The sequence below is a fragment of the Schistocerca nitens genome, chromosome 2 (assembly GCF_023898315.1).
Source record: "Schistocerca nitens isolate TAMUIC-IGC-003100 chromosome 2, iqSchNite1.1, whole genome shotgun sequence".
In the NCBI taxonomy this organism is placed as follows: Eukaryota; Metazoa; Arthropoda; class Insecta; order Orthoptera; family Acrididae; genus Schistocerca; species Schistocerca nitens.
The window spans coordinates 948,986,692-949,006,266 of record NC_064615.1 but is presented as its reverse complement, the minus strand read 5'-3'; the positions used below and the strand labels follow the sequence as shown (position 1 = coordinate 949,006,266).

Genomic DNA, 19,575 nt, shown 5'->3' with positions numbered 1-19,575 from the left:
GCCTTTCTGGATACAGAAAATGTTCGAGTGCTGCCCTGGCCAGCACATTCTCCAGATGTCTCACCAATTGAAAAAGTCTGGTCAATGGTGGCCGAGGAACTGGCTCTTCACAATACGCCAGTCACTACTCTTGATGATCTACGGTATTGTGGTGAAGGTGCATGGGCAGCAGTACCTGTACACGCCATCCAAGCTCTGTTTGACTCAATGTCAGGGCGTATCAAGGCCAGAGGTGGTTGTTCTGGGTACTGATTTCTCAGAATCTATACACCCAAATTGCGTGAACATGTAATGACATGTCAGTTCTAGTGTAATATATTTGTCCAATGAATACCCGTTTATCATCTGCATTTATTCTTGGTGTAGCAATTTTAATGGCCAGTAGTGTAGATTACTCTTAATGTACTGAAAAGATTGCAGTTCGTTTTTACCTGCTTTTTGTTCTTAGCTGACACTCCATTTCACGCTCCACTCAAGACGTATTCAGCACAAAATGTATTTAGTGCTATAAGGTGGGCACCACTCCGATTGCATCCTGATACTCAAGATGATAGCGCCCAGTCAGAATCTTTCCTTCACGGCATGTGGAATACGCTGCCTTGCGCTGGAACGCAGACATCTATAGCAAAAAGCCACGGAGAGGGAGTCCGGAAAGGGCAAGATCGCCAGCGCAACAAAGAAGACGTTTTTCCCGGCTGCGCCGCCATCGGTAACCATAGCGCACGCGGTCCCTTCGGCAGGTCCTGACGACTCAATCGGAGACGTCCGGAGCGCAGTACGAGTCCCGGTCGAGGTGCAGGGGTTTTGTCGCGCGGAACCAGACCGCCCTGTGAAAGCACCGGTTCTTACGTCAGCCCTGAAGGCGGATTTATATCTAACATGGCATAATAGGTGCACTGCGAGTAGGAACAGAGTCAGAGGATGCAAGAACACAAGTCGCTTGATGCAATGTACAAGTGCACTGCTAGCCGGAGCTAGCTGACCAGCATTCAAAAGTTCGTGTGGTAAACTAGCCCCTTGTTTGTCCTGATATCGCAACTCTGTCCTTCGTTCAAATACAGCTATAGCTGTGCTGCACGAGCCTCACTCCACTGAGTGGCGTATCGTTCTCCCTGTACCGCTGTCATCGCCTCTCCCCTCCCACGCCCATCACCATAGGCCGTCCATCTTGCTTTACTATAGTGCGCGGAAGACAAACTGTCCGTAAGTCTCCGTACGACAACCAGTTGCTGATTTTATCTTATTGGTCTTTTCACGAGGTGTATGGGGGTAGGGATGTGAGTGCAAATATTTCTATTGATGATTGAGGACGTTGTACTGAAAAACATTACAACAGTACTAAAGTCATATGCAGATTAACAATGATAGCAATTCCAAATCGTACGTTCTAGGTTGGTTAGTACCTCCAAGTACATGTGGCAAGAGCAAACCAGTAATACACTACTGGCCATTGAAATTGCTACACCAAGAAGAAATGCAAATGAAAAACGGGTATTCACTGGACAAATATATTATACTAGAACTGACATGTGATTACATTTACACGCAATTTGGGTGCATAGATCCTGAGAAATCAGTACCCAAAACAACCACCTCTGGCCGTAATAACGGCCTTGATACGCCTGGGCATTGAGTCAAACAGAGCTTTCATGACGTGTGCAGGCACAGCTGCCCATGCAGCTTCAACACTATACCACAGTTAATCAAGAATAGTGACTGGCGTATTGTGAAGAGCCAGTTCCTCGGCCACCATTGACCAGACGTTTTCAATTGGCGAGAGATCTGAAGAATGTGCTGGCCAGGGCAGCACTCGAACATTTTCTGTATCCAGACAGGCCCGTACAGGACCTGCAACATGCCGTCGTGTATTATCCTGCTGAAGTGTAGGGTTTCGCAGGGATCGAATTAAGGGTAGAGCCACGGGTCGTAACACAACTGAAATGTAACGTCCACTGATCAAAGTGCCGTCAATGCGAACAAGAGGTGACCGAGACGAGTAATCAATGCCACCCCATACCATCACGCTGCGTGATACGCCAGTATGGCGATGACAAATACACGCTTCCAATGTGCGATGTCGCCAAACACGGATGCGACCATGATGATGCTGTAAACAGAACCTGGATTCATGCGAAAAAATGACGTTTTGCCATTCGTGCACCCAGGTTCGTCGTTGAGTACACCATCGGAGGCGCTCCTGTCTGTGATGCAGCGTCAAGGGAAACCGCAGCCATGGTCTCCGAGCTGATAGTCCATGCTGCTGCACAAGTCGTCTAATTGTTCGTGCAGGTGGTTGTTGTCTTGCAAACGTCCCCATCTGTTGACTCAGGGATCGAGACGTGGCTGCATGATCCGTTACAGCTATGCGGATAAGATGCCTGTCATCGCGACTGCTAGTGATACGAGGTCGTTGGGATCCAGCTCGGCCTTCCGTATTACCCTCCTGAACCCACCGATTCCATATTCGGCTAACAGTCATTGGATCTCGACCAATGCGAGCAGCAATGTAGCGATACGATAAACCGCAATCTCGATAGGCTACAATCCGACCTTTAGCAAAGTCGGAAACGTGATGGTACGCATTTCTCCTCCTTACACGAGGCATCACAACAACGTTTCACCAGGCAACGTCAGTCAACTGCTGTTTGTGTATGAGAAATCGGTTGGAAAATTTCCTCATGTCAGTACGTTGTAGGTGTCGCCACCGGCGCCAACCTTGTGTGAATGCTCTGGAAAGCTAATCATTTGCATATCACAGCATCTTCTTCCTGTCGGTTAAATTTCGCCTTTGTAGCTTGTCATCTTCGTGGTGTAGCAATTTTAATGTGCAGTAGGGTACTTATTTTCGCCTGGCCAACAGGTCAGGTGCTGAAGTGGGGACGCGTGGGCGCAAAACGGTGAGTCTATAGTGGTAAGCGTAGTCCACTTACTTGTGCAGTACGACCATGAAGAGAACATCAGATCGTAAAGTATGTGACGTGTTTGTGGGAAGATTGTTCGACGTAGAGTAAAAACAACTAACACACTGATATGAGTACATATTAAGATACGACATACAAACATATGTGCGCTCATACCTGTTGCATCCTGTATACAGCGTTAGTCAAGCACACGTTACAAGGCCGGCCGAAGTGGCCGCGCGGTTCTGGCGCTGCAGTCTGGAACCGCGAGACCGCTACGGTCGCAGGTTCGAATCCTGCCTCGGGCATGGATGTGTGTGATGTCCTTAGGTTAGTTAGGTTTAACTAGTTCTAAGTTCTAGGGGACTAATGACCTCCGCAGTTGAGTCCCATAGTGCTCAGAGCCATTTGAACCAACACGTTACAAAGTGACAAGGCACATCGGGCATACAACAATAATCGATAATCACATAGGAACTGGGATCGTAATGGGCATCCGGGGCTGCAGTGGCCTTGCAGAGCTACAAATAGACGCCCACTACAGGATATGCTCAAAGGTTTATCTAGATGCTTCGAGACACCCCTCGACGCAGCATCAAACGGCTCACCCGCTCAAAGATACCTGGTATACGTCGAAGACATCCTGCTGGCGCAACAATCCTGCCCACTTGGTCCTCCAGCGATCAAACAGGTGTTTCATACAGAAGGCCTACAGATACCTCCACAGGGAAATAATCGATTGGGACACATCGGGTAATCGTGGTGGCCATGCGACTGCCCCAACTCGACCAACCCAGTGGCCGGGAAAGGTTGTCTATAGATGTGCCCTCACCTGTCTGTTGAAATGCACTGCGGCTGCGTCCTGATGAAATCGAATGCCGCGACAAACAGGCATGGAAATGTAATTCAGCATGTTCTGCAGAACCTCTCGCAACGTGCGACCATCATGTCAGACCGGGAGAATGTGCAGCCCAATTAAACAACCTCCAACAATGTCAGCCCACACGCGACCTTAGCGCCCTCTTGTGGCATTTGCGACCTCCGGCGTTCCTATGTGATTACTGATCCTTGTTTTATGCCTTGTGCCATGTCAGTTTGCAAACCTTTTCTTGAGTCACCCTGTGTAGGAGATGTAATATTTTTGAATAAATGCTTCACAGAGCCCTTACAGCGTCAAATTTGTATTCCATCTCAAGCTTTCGACGTCTTTATCCGTTGTCATCGTTGTAACATTTAGGAAGGCCTTTAGTTATTAAGCGATCATGCAAATTTTACGAGGTTAGGGAATTTCCATATGCTACCATAGATTATGTCGATGTCAGTGACTGAAGATGCTGATTTCGATGGATGGTGGATGCCTCAGCTGATTTCTCTGTTGCCGTTCAGCATCAAGTACCTGTTTCCACGCACGACTAAGTTTGCAGCCACTTTTTCAGTCAAATTTGCTGCAGAGTCATATCTCAACGGCTTTTTTGATGACTGGATCATAATAGGTTCGATGCATGGGATAATAATAACTCCGTTTCATCAAAGGTGTAATCGTATGTTCGTTCATGAGGATGTGTTTGGCAACAGCCGATTTGTCGAAATTGTGATATTTCATGCGACATCAGTGCCCTGCGCAGCGTACTGAAATCTTATTGACTGATTAATGAAATTCTCCTGCTGTCACGAGGTATTTTATAAATTCCAGGAACACTGGCACGAAGGCCGTCTATTACTGGACCCAGTAGCTTTTTAATTTTGTTGTGAGGTCGGAAATGGATTGAATATCGTGTCTGCCCAGGACTCTGCCTGTGTTATTTGTTGCACCTCACAAGAAACGAAGGAATACTACAAGCTGATCACCTTCTGATGATTGATTATCTCTGTGTTTTTGTTTGTTTAGAAGGCTAACGTAAGGAGGTAGTCATCTTTGAAAATATCAAAAAATTGATTGATTTATTTTTTGGCTTAGAATGTACTCTGAGATGTATGCTTTATTGTAATGTTCATCCAAATAAGCCAAAAATCCCAACATCGAGTTACAAAATGATTTATGAAATGGTGTCTCCAAAAATCATTCACAACGGGAAGAAATAGTCGACATGTAATTTAAACGACGGCCTAACAGGCATTACGGAAATCATAAACGCGGTTGAGCTTGAGATCGGACCGGCCTATTGCAACTTCTGCACAAAAGCGGAAGAAAAGCGAATAGAGCAAGGAGAGCAGCGGATGACAGAAACTTCCAATGAGGCCCCCAGGACCACCACTGCCATGAAGAAGATGGAGGAGGACCCCATTTGGATCTGGAAAGATTGATGTATGGTACACGGATCACTGAGTGGGGGGACAAAAGTGTAACCCAAAACTTCGAAAGCGTTCTTCTCGGTATCGTATTTTTCATATTGGCTGGACACATAACTTGAGGACGGTACATAAGATTTTGATCGGACTCTGATGCCGGAATTATAAATTGAAATCTCTGTCAACAACGTATTTAGCCGTTTTGTGATATCTTCAAAAGCCTATTTTCGGTGTACACTTTTGCCTCGAATATGTGGGCGAGGGAAATTACATTTAGTATAACATGCCACTATTTGGTTATAGCTTAATATTTTGCAATTATCATATGTACATTGATGGAAAATACATTAAAATGACTTAAATGACTTACAGAAATTTATTTTGTCATGGATCCAGTAGGAGAGCTTCGGGAATTGCCGTCGATGAGCAGTGTTCCGGTTACAAGGGATCTTTCGATGTGGTGCAGCGGTTTCGGGGAGTGTACGATGTGAACAAAAAAATGATTTCTTAAAGGAAAAAGTGTAAGGAATGAAACTATATCATCATGTTTAACATTACCTTTTATTTTACCTGAGAAAAAAGTCACGAAAATTACCTATTTTTCACGAGTTGAAAGACGGCTACCCCCTTGATACCTGGATCGCTACAGCCGTTCTTCCGAAATACGTTTCTTAGTTATCTGATCTCAGAATCCACGTGTTCCTTGTCACAGATAGTTTTAGCTCTCTGAATCAGCGTATTTAAAACTGCTGTCGTTTGGTCTGGATGTTGAAAGCTTTGTGCAATGAAATAACGGTGCGTACACCCGCTTCTTGAACCACACCATGTGATTCTAACATCGCAAAAAATATTGTTTGTTTGCAAATACATGTCCACAGTGCTGGTAAAAATTGAAACCTCCGCACCGCAGTACCGCAGCACACACGTACAGGAGCCAAAACAAATCGGTACAGTGCGGAATATGATGGAATATCGCGCGATAATTCGTCCTTTGCATTTGATAGGGAACGAAGCTGGAACAGTCTATTCTGAGGGGATGGAACGCACAAACTTGTATGGCAGTGGCTTTGTGACACAAATGTTTCCAGTGTACTCAGTCATATCTGAAGGACGAAGAACGAAGCGGCACACCATTTTTCTATGAAGAACCAGAAATAGGAACAGAACTGGAATTCCCGTAATTCGACGATCAGCGTATCACAGTCGACGAAATAATGCAAAACGCTAAAAATAAGTCATGGACAAGTTTTCAACAGGCTGCAAGATATTCTGTACGTGACGTAGGCCGCTTGCCGCTGAGATTGTGCGACTACTCACACACATTCAAAGAAACCTGCCGAATCGATGTAGCAGTGGTAACCTTGCAGCTATGTGTGGGCAGTCGTTTGGACTTCTATAGCCGCCTAATAACTATGGAATTATGCTGGATGTGTCCTATGATCTTGCCTGTGTAACAATGACATTGCGCGACTGATGTGCAGCGAGAAGCAATCGACAGAATGCAACACAAATACTGTACGACGTGGACTAGCAGATCACAAGATAATCTCTTGGCCGCCTCACATATTCCTGCACAAAATTGCCAATTCTTTCCATTAACAACAACCCCGTAGGAGACCGATTTCCACCCGGAGATTATGGTTAATGATCTAGTCTCGTTTCACTTCATCCATCCTTGCTAGGAGGGACGATAGGACGACAGCCGACATGTATACCAAGAAGAAAAATAAACGAACATGTGTACGAGGTGTGGCTAGAAAAAAACCGGACTAGTACTGGTGAAACAATAAAACGAATGCAATAAGGCTGAAAGTCGCGTGGCCTGTCACGTGACTCTCGCTCCGCCTACTGCTCCAGTTTCATCTGCCTCCTGCACTCAGTCTGCCCGTGGCGTCTGTTTTAAGTAGTTGACGTTTTGTCTGTGCGTCGGAAAATGTTGAGTGTACAGAAAGAACAGCGTGTTAACATCAAATTTTGTTTCAAACTAGGAAAATCTGCAAGTGAAACGTTTGTAATGTTACAACAAGTGTACGGCGATGATTGTTTATCGCGAACACAAGTGTCTGAGTGGTTTAAACGATTTAAAGGTGGCCGCGAAGACACCAGTGATGACACTCGCACTGGCAGACCATTGTCAGCAAAAACTCACCTGATTTGGCCCCCTGTGACTTTTTTCTTTTCCCTAAAGTCAAGTCAGCTTTGAAAGGAACTAGATTTGAGACTGTTGAAGCAGTAAAAGAAAAAGCGACGGAAGTAATGTATGGACTTACCGAAAATGATCTGCAGCATTGCTATGAACAGTGGAAAATTCGTATGGAGCGGTGTAGAGACCGAGGAGGAGAGTACATTGAAGGAGATAACATGAAATTGTAAATAATTGTAAATAAATGTTTTTTCCAGCATCAGTCCGGTTTTTTTCTAGCCGCACCTCGTATATTTATCTCTGATTTATTGCGAAGGCAATCAGTTTCGGCATTCCCTTATGCCATCGTCAGGACCTCTGTGGTAGCATAGTGGCTACACATATTTTATCTGGCAAAATAAACGCACTCAGTATGTTACCATAGAGGGCCTGATGATGACATAATTCCTCTGATATAAATCAGAGATGAAAATACATCTGTTGGTTATTTATTGCTGGTTGTACCTAATCTCGTTGTGGATATATTAAGACTTCACGACTGACACAGTGTTTTGCCCGGTCAGTCCATCCTACATGCTCCCCCATCCCACAAATTGAATACAACGCACAAAGCGTTCATACAACCATGTGAATCTGTTAGGAAAGTCCTACTTTGGAACACTCAGTTTGCGCTTCACACTGACTTCAGTGCCCGATATGTCGTCAAAGCGCCGGTCCTTCATGTGAGTATCTGTATTTTGTCGCTTTCTTATATGTTCCTATCGATGACATTTTGTCCTGTCACCCGTGATATATTTTTTCCGAAACGAATGCGTTTAGAATTTCAGTCAAGCAGTAGCAGTCGTCCACGTGTCGATGTCTTCCGTTCTGGAGTCAAGGTGTGCGAGACAAACTCAGCAGACACTTTTCTCTTCTTCTAAACATTCTGAAGAATGTCTTGAACACTTCGTATGGAGATGTTGGTCTCTAGCGATTTGTGACACAGCAAGTTGACACCCTACGCCCGAACGTCCGCTACTTAGTATTACCTGCTGTAACTGACAGGCTGAATGCGCATTTGTTGTTGACAGTTGTTAGTTCAAGCTGTCAACGTAGTTATTGCAGTAACGTCTCTTGTACGCCTGTAGTAAAATCAGTCAAAGATCATTTTGAATGGTCAATCACAGACCTCAAATCATAACCCTTAATGAATGTAATTGACATTTTGAATTCTTTCTGATTTTGGCATCAGGTATTCTGGTTTCTTTTGACTGTCTATGAGATTTAATTTTTTTTCGTGTTGTTGTTGTGGTCTTCAGTCCTGAGACTGGTTTGATGCAGCTCTCCATGCTACTCTGTCCTGTGCAAACTTCTTCATCTCCCAGTACCTACTGCAACCTACATACTTCTGAATGTGTTTAGTGTATTCATCTTTTGGTGTCCCTCTACGATTTCTACCCTCCACGCTGCCCTCCAATACTAAATTGGTGATCCCTTGATGTCTCAGAATATGTCTTACCAACCGATCCCTTCTTCTAGTCAAGTTGTGCCACAAATTTCTCTTCTCTCCAGTTCTATTCAATACCTCCTCATTAGTTATGTGATCTACCCATCTAAGCTTCAGCATTCTTCTGTAGCACCACATTTCGAAAGCTTCTATTCTCTTCTTGGCTAAACTATTTATCGTGCACGTTTCACTTCCATACATGGCTACACTCTATACAAATACTTTCAGAACCGACTTCTTGACACTTAAATCTATACTCGATGTTATCAAATTTCTCTTCTTCAGAAACGCTTTCCTTGCCATTGCCGGTCTACATTTTATATCCTCTCTATCTCGACCATCATCAGTTATTTTGCTCCCCAGATAGCAAAACTCATTTACTACATTAAGCGTCTCATTTTCTAATCTAATTCCCTCAGCATCACCCGATTTAATTTGACAACATTCCATTATCCCCGTTTTGGTTTTCTTGATGTTTATCTTATATCCTCCTTTCAAGACACTGTTCAATCCGTTCAGCTGCTCTTCCAGGTCCTTTGCTGTCTCTGACACAATTACAATGTCATCGGCGAAACTCAAAGTTTTTATTTCTTCTCCATGGATTTTAATTCGTACTCCAAATTTTTCTTTTGTTTCCTTTAATGCTTGCTCAATATACAGACTGAATAACATCGGGGAGAGGCTACAACCCTCTCTCACTCCCTTCGCAACCACTGCTTCCCTTTCATGCCCCTCGACTCTTATAACTGCGATCTGGTTTCTGTACAAATTGTAAATAGCCTTTCGCTCCCTGTATTTTAACCCTGACATCCTCAGGATTTGGAAGAGAGTATTCCAGACTTTTATTTTCGTATATTATTTAAAATTGCGTTAACGTATCCCGCATAGTGTCAGCGTGTAGCGCAGCGCCTTCTGCGAGTCTCGCACGGCTGCTTGTCGGTACTCACGAGGCGGCCGGCCTGGTTGTTGTGCAGGTTGATCCGCGACTGCAGGTCGCCTGCGCGCTCCCTCACGTCGAGGAAGAGCCGCGAGAAGCGGACGCCGAAGTCGATGTTGTGCGAGCAGCCGCCCCACTGCCACTGGCTGGTGGCCGCGCCGCCCAGCCGCCCCCGGCCGCCGCCGCCGCCGCCGCCCCCGCCGCCGCCGCCCCCGCGCCGCCTCCCGCCTCGGCGCCGGCCGCCCGGCGCGGCGCATGCGCACTCGAGCAGGCGCCCCAGGCTGCAGGCACGCGCCACCGCGTGCGCCACCCCGGCCGCCGAGATGGCGTACGCGAACGCCGACTCGCGGTACCCTGCAACAGGTGCGCCCGGACCCCGTACACGCTACTGCGCGCTTGGCAAGCAGGCGGCTTCATTCTTTCCATAAAAGTATTGTTTCTGAAATTCCGTTTCTTGAGTGGGTGTACCATGTGTGCTGCGTACAAACCATCGTTCACCTGTATGAGTCCAATACCGCCTATACACGGCATCAGAGGTACTCAATATCGTAGACAGTGCACACATTTACTCTTCAGTCCTTCAGACTTTTTATCTCACTGTTACGGAAAATCTGCTTTTTTTTCGAGCCTCCTTCCCACTCCAATACTATGTCCTAATCCAACTAAGTGAAGGGGTAGCCCAAAAGTGGAAGAAACCAGTTATGAAACGGAAAGGCGCAGAGAGCGGAGTGTGGCCAGTATTACACTCAGACAAGAAGTTGGAATATTTCAATGATTATAATACACAAAATAAAAGTTTTCGCGTACCTCGGTAAGTAAAGCTGCTCAAAACAAAAAATAAACCACTAGAAATCGGAATCAAGAGGGAGATAGCGCAGTGTTTCAAGTTATTACGTTCTAGAAGTGGTTATACACTCCTGGAAATGGAAAAAAGAACACATTGACACCGGTGTGTCAGACCCACCATATTTGCTCCGGACACTGCGAGAGGGCTGTACAAGCAATGATCACACGCACGGCACAGCGGACACACCAGGAACCGCGGTGTTGGCCGTCGAATGGCGCTAGCTGCGCAGCATTTGTGCACCGCCGCCGTCAGTGTCAGCCAGTTTGCCGTGGCATACGGAGCTCCATCGCAGTCTTTAACACTGGTAGCATGCCGCGACAGCGTGGACGTGAACCGTATGTGCAGTTGACGGACTTTGAGCGAGGGCGTATAGTGGGCATGCGGGAGGCCGGGTGGACGTACCGCCGAATTGCTCAACACGTGGGGCGTGAGGTCTCCACAGTACATCGATGTTGTCGCCAGTGGTCGGCGGAAGGTGCACGTGCCCGTCGACCTGGGACCGGACCGCAGCGACGCACGGATGCACGCCAAGACCGTAGGATCCTACGTAGTGCCGTAGGGGACCGCACCGCCACTTCCCAGCAAATTAGGGACACTGTTGCTCCTGGGGTATCGGCGAGGACCATTCGCAACCGTCTCCATGAAGCTGGGCTACGGTCCCGCACACCGTTAGGCCGTCTTCCGCTCACGCCCCAACATCGTGCAGCCCGCCTCCAGTGGTGTCGCGACAGGCGTGAATGGAGGGACGAATGGAGACGTGTCGTCTTCAGCGATGAGAGTCGCTTCTGCCTTGGTGCCAATGATGGTCGTATGCGTGTTTGGCGCCGTGCAGGTGAGCGCCACAATCAGGACTGCATACGACCGAGGCACACAGGGCCAACACCCGGCATCATGGTGTGGGGAGCGATCTCCTACACTGGCCGTACACCAGTGGTGATAGTCGAGGGGACACAATAGTGCACGGTACATCCAAACCTTCATCGAACCCATCGTTCTACCATTCCTAGACCGGCAAGGGAACTTGCTGTTCCAACAGGACAATGCACGTCCGCATGTATCCCGTGCCACCCAACGTGCTCTAGAAGGTGTAAGTCAACTACCCTGGCCAGCAAGATCTCCGGATCTGTCCCCCATTGAGCATGTTTGGGACTGGATGAAGCGTCGTCTCACGCGGTCTGCACGTCCAGCACGAACGCTGGTCCAACTGAGGCGCTAGGTGGAAATGGCATGGCAAGCCGTTCCACAGGACTACATCCAGCATCTCTACGATCGTCTCCATGGGAGAATAGCAGCCTGCATTGCTGCGAAAGGTGGATATACACTGTACTAGTGCCGACATTGTGCATGCTCTGTTGCCTGTGTCTATGTGCCTGTGGTTCTGTCAGTGTGATCATGTGATGTATCTGACCCCAGGAATGTGTCAATAAAGTTTCCCCTTCCTGGGACAATGAATTCACGGTGTTCTTATTTCAATTTCCAGGAGTGTATTTCCATAGAGGAACCTGTCATCATGCACTCAGGAAGTCTCAGATGGTCTCCACATGGAAGCGGAAAAATCGGGCGATTTTAGAGGACTGGAACGAGAGAGGCGCATTTCCAATTTCAATTGGAGCTTTGAAATGAAGCCACTGCTGAGTGAAAGAAATATATTTCGTCTTCATGTCTCAACAGCTTACCTCAATTCATGGCTCCTTAACTACTTAATTTGGTGTATGTCATATACGAAGTGTGGCTATAAAATGACGGGGCTATTGCTGTAAAACATTTTATTTCAAAAACATACACATTTAGTTATTGCCATCCTCAGTATACTCCCTTCCTCTATCCATACATCGCTCCATGCGAATTTCAAATGATTCAAATGGCTCTGAGCACTATGGGACTTAACATCTATGGTCATCAGTCCCCTAGAACTTAGAACTACTTAAACGTAACTAACCTAAGGACATCACACAACACCCAGTCATCACGAGGCAGAGAAAATCCCTGACCCCGCCGGGAATCGAACCCGGGAACCCGGGCGTGGGAGGCGAGAACGCTACCGCACGACCACGAGCTGTGGACATGCGAATTTCAGTTGGTGGAAACAGTACTGGAAGTCTTCCTCTGCGAATTCCTTTATGAAGCGTGCCGCTTTTATTTCACTGCTTCAACGGACTGAAACCTTGTTCTTTTAATGGAGATTGACCTTGGGGAAAAGATAAAAGTCACACGGTGCTAGGTCAGAAGAATAAGGTAGATGGTCTAACTCTGGGATGCTTTACTTAGCTAGAAACCTCTTAACAGACATTCTTTGTCAATTCCTGCAATTTCAGTAATAGATCTAACACTCAACCGATGGTCAAACAGAATCAGGTCTCTTGCTTTTTCGATATTTTCATCCATTTTTCAAGCTGAAGGGCGTCCCAGGCGTGAGTCATTTTGGGAACGCTTGAACTAGTCAGAAACTGGAGTGCATGATAAACAGTCTACACAATACACGCCTTTTAGTAAGAGATAGATTTCTGTAGCAGTTTTTCCAAGTTTCATGTTGATCTTCACGAAAATTCGCTGCTCTGTCATTACACTTACTATTTTTCCGGGAAATCAAAATAACACATATTACACAAACGAAGGCCACGGTCACATCTGATTTTCTACAGATATAAGAGATACCGCATTCGACTAAGAAGACTTCACGCTTCACAGATATTGGTCGTTCATCTTTGGCGCATGCGTGCTTACTCTGTGTCGGCATCGCTCCCGTTACTCTACAGCCACATCTCATCATATACAAGAATACATACTAACACTAAAAGGCTTTAGTATTCAAACAAATGTTACATATAATTAGAAACTACGTAGGATAGCTAATACAACGGCAACAAAGAGTTTTTTAAACCTCATTAAGGAACAAGAGTGGCAGGATGTTTATAGTGCTGATAACAAAGATGACAAATACAGGGTGTTACAAAAAGGCACTGCCAAACTTTCAGGAAACATTCCTCACACACAAAGAAAGAAAATATGTTATGTTGACATGTGTCCGGAAACGCTTACTTTCCAAGTTAGAGCTCATTTTATTACTTCTCTTCAAATCACATTAATCATGGAATGGAAACACACAGCAACAGAACGTACCAGCGTGACTTCAAACACTTTGTTACAGGAAATGTTCAAAATGTCCTCCGTTAGCGAGGATACATGCATCCACCCTCCGTCGCATGGAATCCCTGATGCGCTGATGCAGCCCGGGAGAATGGCGTATTGTATCACAGCCGTCCACAATACGAGCACGAAGAGTCTCTACATTTGGTACCGGGGTTGCGTAGACAAGAGCTTTCAAATGCCCCCATAAATGAAAGTCAAGAGGGTTGAGGTCAGGAGAGCGTGGAGGCCATGGAATTGGTCCGCCTCTACCAATCCATCGGTCACCGAATCTGTTGTTGAGAAGCGCACGAACACTTCGACTGAAATGTGCCGGAGCTCCACCCTGCATGAACCACATGTTGTGTCGTACTTGTAAAGGCACATGTTCTAGCAGCACCGGTAGAGTATCCCGTATGAAATCATGGCGGTGAATCGAGGAAGTACAGTACATACTGTCGAAACTAAAATGAGCTCTAACATGGAAATTAAGCGTTTCCGGACACATGTCCACATAACATCTTTTTTTTTATTTGTGTGTGAGGAATATTTCCTGGAAGTTTTGCCGTACCTTTTTGTAACACCCTGTGTAATGCTTTCATTAGCAATTTCTCATGGTCTTTGAGAGTTGCTTTCCATTAGAACATTCTAAACACGTTACTAGCAGTAAAAGGAAGCCTGGGTGGTTGACTAGTGGGATAAGGATATCATGTATAACAAAGCAGTAATTATATCAAAATGTTAGAAGTAGTCACAATCAAGCTACAGTAGCCCGTTACAGACAGTATTGGAAGGTGCTTCAAAATGTTATTAGGAAGGCAAAGAGTATATAGTACGCAAATAGAATAGCTGATTCACAGGTTAAAATTTAAACCATATTGTCAGCTGTGAAGGAAGTGTGTGGCCAGCAGCACAAGGTCGACGATATAAGGACAGTTCGTAGTAAAAAAAATATTTCTGTTACTGATAAGTCAGATATATGTACAGTATTTAAAAATCATTTTCTGAGCAGTTCCGGTGAATTAAATAAAAGCTTAGTTTCTACAGGGAATCTTGTAACTCTCTTGGAAAATTCCTTTCCGAGATTGTTGTGTGAAATACACCTCTGCGATACTGACAGGGGGGAGATTGAGTCAATGAATAAATCACTGAAGACTAAGGACTCTCATGGATATGATGGAGTGACTAGCAGAATATTAAAGTATTGTGCTGCACCTGTTAGCCCTGTACTTAGCCATATTTGTAATTTTTCGTTTAAAAATGATCCGCTTCCTGAATGCTGCAGTAGAACCAGCTTGAGCACATGCGCTCTGCTACTATAATTTAAGATGAACCCCCATCAATAGATCACACGTGATATTATTGGTTTCGATTTATTACCAAGTCCTCATAAGATTATGTGTTTCATTTACTGACTGATCAATTTTTTATACTAGCTGTTTAGTGTATATCTCCGACTGGGAATACAAGTTCGTGAATGGCATCTGCAAGCAAGCGTCACCCGCTGACGACTTCCATCCGAAAGCGGGAGGCATAATTCTTTTTAAATTTATTGGCGTAGGGAATGTGTCTACACTCCTGGAAATTGAAATAAGAACACCGTGAATTCATTGTCCCAGGAAGGGGAAACTTTATTGACACATTCCTGGGGTCAGATACATCACATGATCACACTGACAGAACCACAGGCACATAGACACAGGCAACAGAGCATGCACAATGTCGGCACTAGTACAGTGTATATCCACCTTTCGCAGCAATGCAGGCTGCTATTCTCCCATGGAGACGATCGTAGAGATGCTGGATGTAGTCCTGTGGAACGGCTTGCCATGCCATTTCCACCTGGCGCCTCAGTTGGACCAGCGTTCGTGCTGGACGTGCAGACCGCGTGAGACGACGCTTCATCCAGTCCCAAACATGCTCAATGGGGGTCAGATCCGGAGATCTTGCTGGCCAGGGTAGTTGACTTACACCTTCTAGAGCACGTTGGGTGGCACGGGATACATGCGGACGTGCATTGTCCTGTTGGAACAGCAAGTTCCCTTGCCGGTCTAGGAATGGTAGAACGATGGGTTCGATGACGGTTTGGATGTACCGTGCACTATTCAGTGTCCCCTCGACGATCACCAGTGGTGTGCGGCCAGTGTAGGAGATCGCTCCCCACACCATGATGCCGGGTGTTGGCCCTGTGTGCCTCGGTCGTATGCAGTCCTGATTGTGGCGCTCACCTGCACGGCGCCAAACACGCATACGACCATCATTGGCACCAAGGCAGAAGCGACTCTCATCGCTGAAGACGACACGTCTCCATTCGTCCCTCCATTCACGCCTGTCGCGACACCACTGGAGGCGGGCTGCACGATGTTGGGGCGTGAGCGGAAGACGGCCTAACGGTGTGCGGGACCGTAGCCCAGCTTCATGGAGACGGTTGCGAATGGTCCTCGCCGATACCCCAGGAGCAACAGTGTCCCTAATTTGCTGGGAAGTGGCGGTGCGGTCCCCTACGGCACCGCGTAGGATCCTACGGTCTTGGCGTGCATCCGTGCGTCGCTGCGGTCCGGTCCCAGGTCGACGGGCACGTGCACCTTCCGCCGACCACTGGAGACAACATCGATGTACTGTGGAGACCTCACGCCCCACGTGTTGAGCAATTCGGCGGTACGTCCACCCGGCCTCCCGCATGCCCACTATACGCCCTCGCTCAAAGTCCGTCAACTGCACATACGGTTCACGTCCACGCTGTCGCGGCATGCTACCAGTGTTAAAGACTGCGATGGAGCTCCGTATGCCACGGCAAACTGGCTGACACTGACGGCGGCGGTGCACAAATGCTGCGCAGCTAGCGCCATTCGACGGCCAACACCGCGGTTCCTGGTGTGTCCGCTGTGCCGTGCGTGTGATCATTGCTTGTACAGCCCTCTCGCAGTGTCCGGAGCAAGTATGGTGGGTCTGACACACCGGTGTCAATGTGTTCTTTTTTCCATTTCCAGGAGTGTATATAGCCATCTCAACAACTGAAATGTTATACTACGGTTTGTTTTTGCCAGTTCAGCGTATACATTCGTTTAAGTGCCCTGGCACCAAGTTAGAACGGTTTAACAAGACAGATCCTGAAATAAAAAAAATTCACATCCACAGTATACTAAAATGAGTAAACAAGGCGAAAATGTAACACTGGATACGCAGTGGTTCAAAATGGCTCTGAGCACTATGGGACTTAACTGCTGAGGTCATCAGTCCCCTAGAACTGAGAACAACGTAAACCTAACTAACCTAAGGACATCACACACATCCATGCCCGAGGCAGGATTCGAACCTGCGACCGTAGCGGTCTCGCGGTTCCAGACTGTAGCGCCTAGAACCGCTCGGTCACTCAGGCTGGCGATATGCAGTGGTCGTATGCTATGAAACTTCTACTGACAACACAGTAAGAAGTGATAAACTGCCGTTGGTACGGATTTGAGGTATGCCTAATTACTGTAAGAATTGTTTCAAAAGCAGCGGATAGATAATTGAATTTTTGTGTAGATCGTTAAATATTATCTAGACAGAACATGAGAACAGTATACAAGAGCCAGAATTTGATATTACAACCATACGTATAGATACACTACTATTCAGACACATACATATAGGAGGGTCATAGTGACATTCATACATACGTTGAGCGATCCTTATCCTGCTGAGTAGAATGTGGGAATATAGTGCTTTATACATTGCTGTATCGTTGGCTATTAATAACTTTTGGAGGCTGCTTGGGAACTTACAAGTATTTGCAAGTAAGTTTGTGCGATATGTGTTACGAGGATACTATAGGAAGGGATGCTTTGCATCTTCTTCCTATCCAGAAACACGTAGAAGGTTGGTGCTTAGGTTGAGAGATGTTTGCTAAACTTCCAATGAGGCTTCGCTAAGTTTGTGTCTTATTATGCAATAGTATTCTTAGAATAGTGGGATGATCTAGTGCTTAGTGATTGTATTTGATTTTGGATGTCCTTGACCACTCATCTTACCAGTACGACTAGAACACTTTCTATGGTTATCACATCAGTGAGAGGGAGTTTATCATATTCAATAGCTCCATGTAGATGTGCTTTCTTTGCTAGTTGTTCACTTCTAAGTATCCCAGAGGGGCCTTTCATCCATACCATTAGGATGTTGCAATAGTTCCTCTGCACTCTAAAAGACAACGTCGATAATTTTCTGCAATTATGGGGTTGGTAAAATTACTATTATGCCTTCTAATCACTTGTAGATATACTAACAGAAATAATGACTGCTGTATTTGCTGTAGTCGTCTGTGCGAATATCAGGACTTCCAGATGGCAGTCAGCTCGGCTGCCGGCTGCCATAATAGTGGAGCGTGGTCCAGCTCCTAAATGCCTTTCGTTTATTTGGGGTACCCAATAGATACTATCAGCGCCGTTAGTAGATTTGGACCCACCTGAACACACAACTTCGTGATAGTGAGACAGTAATTCCATTACAGTTATGATTTTTGCGTTCTGATTTTGAAATGATAGACTGGTTCTGACATCAGTCTGCAGTGTCGACATTTCTTATGGCCCATTGTAGTGCGGTATTAGAGGACTTTTCCGCACCGTGCACGCATCTCCATATATTCAGCTGCGACGGGTGGAAGCTGCTTATTTATCCAATATCTTCTGCAAACACAATTGCGATTTTTTCGGTAAGATTCCCATATTCGTCTAAACAGAACCGCAGGAGGAATTTCTTTTAGATGAATTTTCCTCGCAGCCTTACCAGTGGTTTATTCGCTTCAGCTAACAATGCTTTGGGTGTGGTTCACATGAACGAACCAGTAACTGTACCCGAGACTTTTTACGGTATACTGTCGACTCTTTGGAGTGTGCTGTCTGACTCTGAGACATATTATGATGCGGGGAGAGGTCAGGTAACGCATGGTGACACACCGCGAGCAATTTATTACCTGCAGCTGATTGTTGACTATATATCCTCTGGCCTCTGCCCCAGACAAATCAACAGCTTTCACAGGCATGAGTGTGCAGTAAATTGTAACACTGAATATGCTGAAGCAGCGTTGTATTTGCTGTTAAAGTACGCTGCTGGGGTAAAATATATGCGCATGTCGATGGGAAGTTGATCGGAAAGTCTACATTTCTCATATGTTTTTACAATACTTCGCACTGAAGTCTTTGGTCGCTCTTCACCACACATTCTTCGTCATGTTTCAAAGTTTGTTTACAGACCAATGTTTACTGGAAAGTGCTCGCTTTTACTATCATATACATTCGTTCATGTCAGTTTTCGCTATTAATTATGGTACTCCTTATGTATACGTAAGATTTAATTATTGTTTACAATAAGTGGAAACCAACTTGTAACACTACAGAACGCAAACTGTAGCCTCTGTCAGTGATATCGTAATGGGATACATGAGCTTGGATCGATTATTTACAAGGAATACTTTGTGATTGTGACTGCAAATAATGAAAACAGGAGACACTTCCTTGATGTTCTGCAGCTATTATCTAATTGATAACGCTGGAAAATCCGTGAGGATTTTTGTGAACAAAGCTATTTTCTATAGGGTGGCAGCAAACGCCAGAAGACTCTAGCCAAATGTAGGAAGAACTGCAGAGGATCGGTGATTAACGCAGACTGACAGTTGATGAGAAACGTAAATAAGTGTAACGTATGCATAGAAATCGGCGGGGCCTATAACATCACTGAATACACACACCTGTTACATTTTCATCTACCTAAAAATGCTAGAAACAAAGATGTTAGTATTGATAGTTTTGTGCGTCATTGATAGAATCATGTTTAATGGTGAGTATGATTATTGCGACCGTATAGTATATA

At 45.8% G+C, this 19,575-nt stretch overlaps 1 protein-coding gene across 1 annotated transcript in view; it reads right to left on the bottom strand.

The window, feature by feature from the left end:
- The window catches only part of LOC126235466 (protein Wnt-10b-like), a 676,160-nt gene that overhangs the window by 127,990 nt on the left and 528,595 nt on the right, over window positions 1-19,575 (bottom strand). The window contains exons 4-5 of the mRNA XM_049944188.1: window positions 9,977-10,109; window positions 9,766-9,901 (exon numbers count right to left, since the gene is read on the bottom strand). Of these exons, the coding sequence (XP_049800145.1) occupies window positions 9,766-9,901; window positions 9,977-10,109 (269 nt within the window). The remainder of the gene's footprint in view (window positions 1-9,765; window positions 9,902-9,976; window positions 10,110-19,575) is intronic.